Here is a 12,050-nt window from a genome sequence, read left to right on the forward strand (position 1 = left end):
TGCCTCAATGGGGGTGCCAGCCCTGGGAGACTGCAGGCTGTCAGAGCCCTCCCTTCCTCCAACACCTGACTCCTCTCCCTAATCTAACTCTCCCTGCATCTGGGGTGCAACAACCTCTGGAACTCCCTGGTTTGGGACTTATGCTGACAACTCCCACTGGAAAGTAGCCCATTCAGTTTGCAGAAGGGGGAATGCCACAGTACAGCCAATGGGAGATTGACTTACCTACCAGTGCTGCATGGAGGGACACCTCCACTCAAACCAACATGCCCCCAATTCAGCATATGGGGGATTTGGATAGTTTTTCCAGTGTATGTGTACATTTTGATGTTCCACATTGCTATATAAATTCTAAATAGAATTGCAGGTGGATAAGAACACAAGAACATAAGAAGAGCCTGCTGGATCAGGCCAGTGGCCCATCTAGTCCAGCATCCTGTTCTCACAGTGGCCAACCAGGTGCCTGGGGAAGCCTGCAAGCAGGACCTGAGTGCAAGAACACTCTCCCCTCCTGAGGCTTTCGGCAACTGGTTTCCAGAAGCATGCTGCCTCTGACTAGGGTGGCACAGCACAGCCATCACGGCTAGTAGCCATTGATAGCCCTGTCCTCCATGAATTTGTCTAATCTTCTTTTAAAGCCATACAAGCTGGTGGCCATTACTGCATCTTGTGGGAGCAAATTCCATAGTTTAACTATGCGCTGAGTAAAGAAGTGCTTCCTTTTGTCTATCCTGAATCTTCCAACATTCAGCTTCTTTGAATGTCCACGAGTTCTAGCATTATGAGAGAGGGAGAAAAACTTTTCTCTATCCACTTTCTCAATGCCATGCATAATTTTATACACTTCTATTATGTCTCATCTGACCTGCCTTTTCTCTAAACTAAAGTTTAGTTTGCAACAACTAGAGTACACCTCAGTGTCCTCATACTAGAGCCACAATTTTTACCTACATACTCACAAGGATAAACCTTTAAAAATTCCTTTATTGAAATGGATAAAAAATAAGCAATTAGCATATTTTGTTAGAGGTTCTTGGTTGGTTATTCCCCAAAATTGTACAACCAACCTCCATTATGGAAATGCAAAAAGAAAACTTTCCATGGAAGAATGTTTTAATTAGATATACACTCAAATGTTTCTCATCCTACATATGCATCATAATGTTGGTATTTGGTCCAGAAATGTGAGAATATTTTGTAAGTTCTTTTAATGAAATAGCCCAAGCACAGATTTTGCACAGGTCCACTAACTGACTGTATAGACACAGATCTACTACACACAATATAAGCACAATTAAAGGTACATCAAATAAACATACTCTAAGATATCGACCAACATAATAGACTGGTGATTAGGAAATTTTATTGCTTCCTCCTTATTAGTTGTTCTTTGTTGTTCATATCAGGCCTCAGCATAATAATGTAGCATTTGGGAGAAAAGATGCAGCCCAGTAAGCCTGCACCAGAGGCCAAGATGGAGAAGATCTCCACAGCCACCATGTATTTTCCTTTAGCACTCAGGTAGGTTGGAACAAAGGACAGCCAAACACTGCAAAAGACTAACATGCTGAAGGTAATGAACTTGGCTTCATTGAAACTATCTGGTAATGTCCTAGCGAGGAAGGCCACAGTGAAACTAACTGTTGCAAGAAAGCCCATGTAGCCCAAGACACAATAAAACAGGACGACCGATCCTTCATTACATTCTATGATGATTTCTTCCATGGCTGAGTACATGTTTAAATTGGGGAATGGAGGGAATGTCCCCAGCCAGATAGCACAGATGCCTACTTGAACAAAAGAGCAGGACAAGACAATAGAATATGTCAATCTCTTCCCCAACCATTTCCGGAAAATGTTTCCTGGCTTGGAGGCCATGAATGCAACAACCACTGTAATGGTTTTGGCCAGAACTGAAGAAACAGCAATAGAAAAGATGATGCCGAAAGCTACTTGTCGAAGGAAGCAGGTCACTTTATTGGGCTGTCCAATGAAGATCAAGCAACAGAGGAAGCAAAGAAAGAGAGAAATGAGGAGAATGTAGGTGAGGTTCCGGTTGTTGGCTTTGACAATGGGAGTGTCCCTGTGCTTAACAAAAACTGCAAACACCAGAGCTGTGACCAGAGAAAAGAAAAGAGCCAATGAAGCTAAAGTGATCCCCAAAGGTTCTTCAAAAGATAGGAAGGTTTGGACCTTGGGAATGCAGTGATCCTTGCCCTCATTTGGATATTGATCTTCTGGGCAGCTGGTGCAATAGTCCACGTCTGAAAGGAAATATGTATGGTAATGATAAATCTATTGTAATTGTTCTCAGGAATAAGATTACATTTTCAGTCATTCATCTCATCAAATTTTTGTAACCCTGACTGGAAACAGTTCCTAAACAGATGTTTTTTAAGTAAGCAATGTAATGAGAGTGAGAGCCAGTGAGATAGAGAGAAAATAAACTTCCATCAGTTGTGGCCCTCTGCAGATTAGTGCTATCTCCTAATGATTCCAGAGGGTAGCTATGTTATGTGTACCTGACCTCTTTTCTGTAAAGGATTTTAACACACCTGGTAGTTGTTGCCCCTCCCCCAGAATGGCAACATCAGGGTGACTCCAAATGCTCTACGTTTTGAATCATTTTGGACAGAATATAGCCTAGGGCAGGAACTTTGCTTTTCTATTCTGCTAGTAATTTTAAACTGGAAAAGGGTGATGGAAATTGGGAATCAACATGATCTCATTCAATTTTCATTTGCAGTCAGGTTTTTTTTATTTTAGAAAGTAGACAGATTTGGAGGGGGGAGTAGACGTCCTGCCAGATGCACAAAAATATATTTGTATTTAATTGAAAAACACAAACAAAAAAAACCATTACAAGTACCTGTAAGCATAGAATGTTGAAGGTGTCAGATGAAAAAGAAAAGGCAAGTGCCCCCCTGAGCCCCTAATTATTATTTATTCATTTATTCAAGACATTTATATACCATTTAAGTACTCAGATTTCTAAGTGGTATATAGAAAAAAATATCCTGGAGGAAGAAGATATAAGAAGATGCACACTCTGAGTTTAAATATAGGTCCTCAACAAAGGCTGAGGCTTTATGAATCTTCATTTTCTCTTTGCCTGCATCTCCCCTTTGCAGAAAGGTTGCACCATTTGGGGCTTTTCAGTTTAGAGAATGGCATTCCTGCCTTAAGCAGGGGCGTGTTTGCCACCACCCTACTTCTAGAAGACTCGGGAACCTTTTTGGGGTTTTCAAAGATGGTCAGCTGGGGTTTCCTGACCAATGTGACATGAGGCAGGAGTGGGTTTAAAAGCCCTCTCCTCCCTCTAGCCTCTTTTTGCCTTGTGGCACCCGCCCCCCCTTGTCAGTATGGGCTTCGCTAGTTGCCAGTTGGGGCTGAGTAGGAATTTGTGGGGGGGGATTCTGATTTCAGAATCCCTTTGGTTTTGCCTACTTCATACTGCTGGGTTAATTCGATTGGCTTTTGGGGGAGGTTGTGGATGTTTAGCTAATGGCTTACATGGAATTCGGGCAGGTGAGGAAGGTGGGGACAAAGTAGGAGAAGGAGGCATGCTGTTCAAGGGCACTCCCTAGGGAACTACCAGTGCTGAATGACTGGTGGAGATCTGGGCGTGTCCTTGTGGGACCAGCTAGTGCAGAATGGTGAACGCCTGTACGGCGGGGCCAGGCTGCGGAGGTTGGAAACACATACTTGGCTCTCCTAGCAAGGAGGGACAAGTTTTCCCACATCCTTGGCTGGGGAGTCACAGTCCGTTGAGACTGACATGCCCAGGGGACTGGGGGGAATACCCCCTTTCAGTCAGGTTTATCCTCACCTGCCCAAAGTAAGTTCAATTTAGATATTTGGATGTAATTGGCTGAAGCTTAATATTTGTTATATTTTAATAAATATAACATTATTCCATTGCGGTGTCACGAGTCTTCTTTGGTGTGGTGGCAAATGGTGAATAAGAGGTGACCTGATAGAAATGTATAAAATTATGCATGGCACGGTGAAAGTTGATAGAGAAAAGCTATTCTCTCACAACATTAAAACTCGTGGATATCCAATGAAGCTGAATGTTGAAAGATTGAGGACAGACAAAAGAAAGTACTTCTTCATACAGTTCATAGCTAAACTATGCAATTCACTCCCAGAGGAGGCAGTGATGACCACCAACTTGGGTGGCTTTAAAGAGGATTAGACAAATTTATGGAGGATAAGGCTATCAATGGCTACTAGCCTCAGTGGCTGTGCTCTTCCTCCATGGTCAGAGGCAGTATGCTTCAAATAGCAGTTGCTGGAAAGTGCAGGAAGGGAAGAGTGCCTTTGTGTCTAGGTCCTGCTTGTGGGCTTCCCATAATGGGCATCTGGTTGGCCACTGTGATAACAGGCTGCTGGACTAGATGGGCCTATTCTTATGATAGTGCTTCATAGCACATTCCTACTCCATAAGGGTGAGAAGGGATAGCTTTTCTTTCCCCTTTCCTCTAAATACAATAGAGAAGCACAAGGCTCTTGTTCAAGGCTGTCTGGAAACCTAAACAGGAACATTCTAATTAGGAACTTTCAATAGAGAACAACAGGGTCCCCATTTGTTTTCCCAATTTTCTAAGCAAATAACTGATGATAATAGGACACATATTTTCATTTGTTTAATATTTTCCAAGGATGTGAAAATCCTCAATGGATTTATAGATCTTCCAGTTTATGCATCTTGTCGTCCATCCCATACAATTGTCTGAATATCTGAACACATTCATACTTCTTACCACTGTATCTCTTACCCATCTTTTCTGCCATCTCCCCGTCTGGACAAGAAGCACAATCGTAGCAACAAAATTTCTCTCCTTCCTTCTTTTTTCTGCTGGAACCAGGATGGCATTCCTCATTACAAAGAGACAAGGGAGGCACCTATCCTTAAGCAAAGGCAGAAAAAAGTTAGCACTGAAAGAATGTTGCTGTAAAAATGAGGTAAATATGAGGGTTGAAAAAAAATACAAGCATGCTCCTCTGTCAATTTTATGCAGTGGTGGAAGGATGTATATACAGTATTCTCTCTCTCTCTCTCTCTCTCTCTCTCTCTCTCTCTTTCTGTCTCTCTCTCTGTCTCTGTCTCTGTCTCTCTCTCTCTCTCTCTCACACACACACACACACGCACACACACTGTTACTGACAATGCAGGTTTAGCTTGTCACCAGGAGGGTCAATTGGAAAGTTTTTTGTTCCCATTCTTAAATTGGCAGAAGGAAGGGAGCTTTTATTTCACATGGCTGGGGTTTATGTTTGCCTAAATCTAAGATTTTCTCTTTCCCACCACTGCCTGGAATCCAGCAGGGTTCTGATTCACAGGGACGCCCAGAATGGAGGGGGGTGATGACTCAAGCACAGAGTGGTCAGAAGCTCCTAGTGGCACAGGGTCCTTGAATGAAGTCCACTGTGTGGGTTCAGGACCATGGATAGTGCTCCTGCCACTGAAGCCAAACATCCAAATTGTCTCAGTGAGATAACTGGATTAGCTCTACAATATGTCTAAGTAGTCATTGACTGGAGGTTCCAGCAATGAGTGTTGCCTCCTCGTTAGTTGAAGGATTGTTGCCTTCTGTTGCTATTGTTGGAGTAATGGGGTTTCCAGTTTTGAGGATCAAGGCTCTCTTGATTCTCTGAGGAGTCAGTAGATTAGTCATCTGTGTCCAGTGGCAGAGGGGCTCAGGGTGGACTCTAGTGCCCGCAGACATTCATGGGATATATTAAAGAGTGGATCCATTATCTCTTTAGAGTCCTGTGCTGAAGGACTCTGCCTCCAAGGAGTCCTTGTCTGGGACCATGAGAGATGTCCCACATGATTTTATACATTTCTCCATGAAGTCTTCTCTCTAGCAATACATACACTACTAGACTGGACAGATGTAAAACAGTATAGCACTCCTGAATCTTTAATAATGTGTAGAAGAAGGCATTTCAGCAGGTACAGCTTGCAAGACAGCTTAAATCTTATTCTCCTATGACTCACAATTAAACCTCATGTCATCAACTCTGCCCGGTACACGCCTACTACCTATGGCTGGTGGGAACTGGCCCATACCCCCAAATGGACTGGTTCCTCCCACTTACTGCTGAATTAGATCAATATTTTCAAAAGGCATAATTATTATGGCCTTCTGGCTCATTGGATGATTATGAATTGTGCCATGTGAGAGTTTGTGGGGGATTTTCTTCCAACCTGAATGAAGTCTCCATGCCACTTGATTCTTTCCTCATGGATAGTGAACATTTTGTCTGGAGCAGCCTTTGGATCCACTCTTCCCACTTTGACTCTGATATAGGAGTTATTTGGGAAGGTAATCACATTTGTAATATCAAAACCAGCTGCTAATTCTCCATGTTCATTAAATGTAATTTCATATCCAGCATTGTTGTTGAAAGAAATTCTCTGAATCCAAGAATAAAGCTAGGTGGAAAGAGGAATATCAAAATAGAGAATAAAGTGTGATAGTCTTCTGTCTGAATGTTTTCAAATATATTTCCTAGATGGATTTTGCTCATCTACTATAAAACAAATACATTTATTTGAATGATGAATGCTACTTTTATAAAGAGAAATAAAAGTCTTGAAGCATTAGATCAATTAACCTGCTTAGCATAAGATTCAAGAAAAAATACTGTCACACTGTATATTTGTGAAATTCACTGCCTAATATATTCTAATGGCCTCTAACGTAGATTCATGGAGGATATCTGTAATGATAACAACTCATGAAGTCTATAGAGATCTTTGCAGTTCAGAGCTGAGCCTTCCAAAATGATATTGAAGAATAAATGAGTCTATAAACATGGTGACATCAATAACTAGAAAGAAATGGAAGGATTTAAGTGAGTAAGTGCTCCAGTTTTATTAAAGGTTAGAGGTTAGTGTCATACTGATCATGGCATGTCTCACCAACATATTGCTCTCAGGTTATAACAACAAACAATTGTCAGGTAAACAGACACTACCTGCCAGGATTCCACTCTCTGATGGGCCAAATGGCGTAGAAATTTCATTGCTCTGTGATTTGATTTCAATGAGTACATGTCATGAAAGGCATGTGCCAGAGCATAGACAGCATTATAGATACTGTAGCTGTGGCCAGTCATGCTCATTTCAAAAAAAGGAGCAGGAATGCTTTCCAGCTTCTCTTTACCAGTACATGGTGGTTCATCATCAGAGTCTGCTGGTATATCTGAATTTGAATCAGAACAGCTGAAAGCTTGCTCCCAAAAATACTTGATAAAACCATCTCCACTAGCCCCCAAAGGGTAGATAGTGTGAAGAAATTCTTGAAAGCCTAATACCTCATTTGCTTGAATTGTGAAGGAAATAGAGCCATGGAATGTCTGCATATTAAAAGACCTTCGGATATAATGTGAGATGATATCAATTTGAGCTGTAAAAATCCACACTTTTCCTGCATAGTTCATCTCCTCATATTCCTCAGCAGTTTGTGGAATAAACATTCTTGCCCATAGCTTACCAGTCAACCATGAAATGGATGTACTTTCTCCAGACATGACAATTACATTAGCTTTGCTCTTCATGAAATCAAGGGTATTTGTGAGAAAGTGGCTGATCATTTGACCAATGCTCTGGAATCTGGCTTTTATTGGAACAGTAACTGTGAAAGCTGTACAGATTCCATTCTGGGAAAGGTTTGGCTCAAAAGCCTTCAAAAACTGCTCTCCACCTTCATCATCCATTGTGATGAGCCCTACCCATTTCCATCCAAAATGCAAAAGCAATTGCACAATTCCAAGGTACTGCAGATGGTCATTGGGGGCCATGCGATAAAAGGAAGGGAAACCAGTGTGATCACTCACTGTTGATGGAAATGAACCATAAGCAACCTATTTATAGAAAAGGATAGCAGATATTTCACAGTTGCAGTAGGAATACACCATTACATGCTTCCTTCATTTCTTCTACACTGAATTTTAATCTACAGAAAACAATTCAGTAACTTCCCATCAGCCCCTGATTGATGAAGGCTGATGTATGTAGGTGTGTGTGTATGAATTTATTGAATTAGTCTACATATCAAAAAGAACAAAATAAAAGACATTTAAATTCCACAAAAACTCATAAAGAATTTTGCATTAGATCAAAAAGAGGCTACCTTCTTATTGATTAACTCCTTGAAATAGAAATCTTACATACTGATTAGATCCTGCTAATAGAAATCTTATTTCTTTCCCTCAATTTCCATTACTTCATGTCTTTTAGTGGCGGGTCTTGACAGTGTCCCTCATAATCAGAAGAAAGATAACATTTAAGAATATAGTGAGGCAATTCTTCTTGTATTGCTGCCTCACCGATACATTATCTGCCTTGGACTGATATGCCCTCAAATGCCTCATTGATTTCATCTGTTCCAAATGGATTGGATAAAAGCTTTTGGGTACAACTTTTTCATGGGAAATGACAGGTGTTTTTCATTTTGATACTGATGTTTTTCAGTTGCTAACTTGACCCACAATACTTGAGGGGAAAGGGTGGCTCTCCCCATCTGTGCTACTGCATCAAATAACCTTTGCTTACAGATTATTCTAGCTATGTTCCCAAATGGATTTAATGCCTGCATTGAGACTCCATGGTCCCTAATAAATGTGAACATTTTTGAAACCAGGAACAGCTCACAGCTAATGCCACCTATTCCCCAAGGTATATCTTTGAAAGCCTATCTCTGGAATTTTCTTAATGGATAATTTTTGTCCTAACATGATTTTGGCAAGGAATTAGCTCAACACCTAGCTCTGCTCTGACTACTTGTTGTCATTGTAGCCTTTTCTCATGATGAAGTTCCAGATTCCATAAAAGCTATAAATGCTGACCACATTGCAGGCCTCAGTTCACATTCCAGTATTAGATTTACCATGAGGGGTAGATGACCAGTATATTCCTTAACTAACAGTTATACCAGAGAATGCTGCTATGTAATTAAGAACACTCCCTGAATGGGTTGTGTAATAAGTGAAAGGATAACCAAAGCTAGAGTCATTAATACCCAGAATTCCCTGTCTAGATATGCATATTAGTCTGAATAAATTTAGTACATAGGACAGAGGAAGCTGCCTTATAATGAGCTACATCTAAGAATGTAAGAGCAGCCCTACTGGATCAGGCCAATGGCCCATCTAGTCCAACAACTTCTTCCCACAGTGGCCAAACAGTTGCGTATGGGAAGCCCACAATCAGGACTTAAGCACCAGAGCATTCTCCCCTCCTGAGATTTCCTTCAGCTGGTATTTTGACGTATACTGCTTCCCATGGTGGAGGCAGAGTGTAGACATCATGGTTAGTAGCCATTGATAGCATTATCCCCCATGAGTTTGTCTAATCATCTTTTAAAGCCATCCAAGCTGTTGGCCATCACTGCCTTTTGTGGGAGTGAATTTCACAGTTTAACTACGTGGTGTGTGAAAAAGTATTTTCTTTTGTCTGTCCAGAATCTTCCAACGTTCAACTTCATTGGATGCCCACAAGTTCTAGTGTTATGTGAGAGGGAGAAAAAAAAGTTTCTCTGACCATTTTCTCAATGCCATGCATAATGATGCTACACTTCAATCATGTCACCTCTTATTTGCCTTTTTCTCGAAGCTAAAAAGTTCCAAATGCTACAAACTTTCCTCCTTTAGGGGAGATGTTCCATCCCCTTGATCATTGTGGTTGCCTTTTTCTCAACCTTTTCCAATTCTGCAATATCATTTTGGAAGTGTGGCAACCACAGCTGTACACAATATTCCAAATGCAGTTGCACAATAGATTTCTTTAATGACATTCTATTGTTTAATAAAATAATGATGGCCAGTATCATTCTATATTCAGTTACTTTCCCATTGGTCAATCAAGTTTACTACCATCTACACTGACTGGCAGTCACTCTCCAGAGTTTCAGGCAGGAGCCTCTCTCAGATCCACCTGAAGATGCATTCAGGGACTGAACCTTGTACTTTCCTAAGGCAAAGCAGATGCTCTAGAACTGAGCTCTGACTCGTCATTTCAATGTTATTATGCTGCTTAAAACGTTTTTGTTTAGGCACTCCTATCCAGATACATAGATACTGATGTGTTTGAATTTCTTTCAAAATCTATTGTCATTTTAATTTTATTTTTGAAGTTTTAATTACTCGTTTTTAACTGTTTTTATTGATAACTTTAATGATCCTTGTAAACCACTTAGAGAGATTTTTTACAGTCAAGCAGTACATAATTTTTGTTAAATGCAATAAATAAAAATAATACTGTATTATTTATATTCTTATCTCTAGTCTGGTAATAGATTTCTTTAGGGGGGAAAATCATCCTCACTACCACACTGCTCTGCTATTTTTAAAAGAGAAGAGCCTAATCTCGCATTGAAGTTGCCCAGTAAATAAGCCAATCATGTGGAAACTTTGTCCCTAAACTCCTACACTCAGAATGCAGGCAAATATCAGTGGAATAATACAGAAAGCATATTGGGGGAATGTAAACATTCAGAAAGAACAGGACGATATCAGGAGTAGTGAACTTTTCTGTTAAAAATTGGAAAGTGAAGCTAAATTTTCAGCAACCTCTCCTGCTCCTTCCCAATCACAGCTCTTGTTTAGCCAAAATAGCTAGTCCATCGATAACTCTGCCTCTGTCTCAGTATGTTTTAGAATAGCCACCTTAACTTCTGGCTCAGAGGTTTAGGAGGAAAATTAAGTACAAATCCTACCTGTGGAATCTTGTAAAGACCTAAGAAGTCTCTCATTCGGGAAGAGGTCTTAGCTGCAAGTCCACCAATGACTCCCATTAGATTCTTCTGGGTGCCACATTTGTAATTGGGAACAAAAATGTGTGATTTGAACAGCAGGTCAAGAGTGGTTCGATAGGTCATCCTGTCATCACGTAAGCTGTCATAGATGTAAAACCCAAGAGTGATATTGTGTAAGATTTGGGGATTCTTATTGATCTCATGAATGGCAAACACCAATGCCAGGATGTGCTGGTAGAACTTTGTTGTCATGCTGCAGAGAGAGTTACATGCTTTATTTACTGAAGAATTCAACATATAATGAAATCATGTTATCACATAGCTTTTCTCATCTGGCTGAATGAGATTCAGCTGCATGGCTGTTAGGAGAGGACACAATGAGGAAAGTTAGTCATGATGACCAACTCCTATTTGAAAAAAGTGAAATGTATATTAGCTAAATTAAACTGGATTGGCCTGTAGTGGTGAATACACTAAATCTATTCCTGAAGTAAGAAATAGGTCATGTTTATTTATTCATTCATTCATTATTTGATTTATATCCCACCCTTCCTCCCAGCAGGAGCCCAGGTTTATGCTGAAATGCAATACCTGCTTATTTGGGAATAAGGCTCCTATAACTCAATGGGGCTTACTTCTAAGCAGATAACTGAAGAGAAATCAACAAGAACAGGATAAAAGACAAGATGTACAAGAATAGAGAAAAATTTCCTTGGTTTCCCCTTTTTTCATCTTCCATATTTCTACCTTAACTAGGGATGGAAGGATCTGTCAACTTTGGTTCTCTCTGTTCTCATTTTGCCAATCTTAGATTCAGTTCTCCACTTTGTATTTTTAAACAATGGAAATGCTTCAGTATTCTGTTTCGAGTTTCTTCTAATGGAACATTTTGTATGCAGTTTTTACAAATGTCCACTTTTTTGCAAACAATTTCTTCTTATTGAATGTAATTTTATACGTTACTTTCACTAGTATGTTCACTTTTGTGCACACTTTCTCTTAATATATTACTTTTTGTAACCATTATTGGGCTGGAGAACTGCACTACAAAATTTGGATAATTGTAAATTTGAAAGATGGCTATGTTCCAATTCTCATATTGTTTTGGAATGTGCAAGTTTGATAGTTTTATCTTTAAATACGAACTGAATCAAATTCCTCCACTATCCCTAATCCAAACCTTCAGAAATAACTCTAGGGATGTTCACACAATGAAAAAAAGCAGAATATTTGTATAGGTCTTTGTCACTGCACTGTGGTTGGGAAACACTTATGTGCTGT

General features: G+C 40.2%; 1 protein-coding gene across 1 annotated transcript; it reads right to left on the bottom strand.

Annotated features, from left to right (window-relative positions):
* Positions 1-1,362: 1,362 nt before the first annotated feature.
* LOC133366981 (vomeronasal type-2 receptor 26-like) lies at positions 1,363-11,021 on the bottom strand. The gene is made up of 5 exons (XM_061590542.1): positions 10,731-11,021; positions 6,991-7,878; positions 6,218-6,445; positions 4,782-4,908; positions 1,363-2,264 (listed from the first exon to the last, which is right to left on the bottom strand). The coding sequence occupies exons 1-5, from the start codon at positions 11,019-11,021 to the stop codon at positions 1,363-1,365; spliced, it is 2,436 nt and encodes an 811-aa protein (XP_061446526.1).
* Between the last annotated feature and the right edge of the window lie 1,029 nt (positions 11,022-12,050).

This window comes from Rhineura floridana, chromosome 11, assembly GCF_030035675.1.
Source record: "Rhineura floridana isolate rRhiFlo1 chromosome 11, rRhiFlo1.hap2, whole genome shotgun sequence".
Lineage (NCBI taxonomy): Eukaryota > Metazoa > Chordata > Lepidosauria > Squamata > Rhineuridae > Rhineura > Rhineura floridana.

What these genes read in the sequence shown, in the direction of transcription:
- LOC133366981 (XM_061590542.1), bottom strand. Translation starts at nt 11,021, where the DNA reads ATGACAACAAAGTTCTACCAGCACATCCTGGCATTGGTGTTTGCCATT. An exon ending in GTCTTTACAAGATTCCACAG is followed by an intron (nt 7,879 to 10,730) that starts GTAGGATTTGTA and finishes TTCTATAAATAG; the next exon opens with GTTGCTTATGGTTCATTTCC. An exon ending in GGCATGGAGACTTCATTCAG is followed by an intron (nt 4,909 to 6,217) that starts GTTGGAAGAAAA and finishes GCTTAAGGATAG; the next exon opens with GTGCCTCCCTTGTCTCTTTG.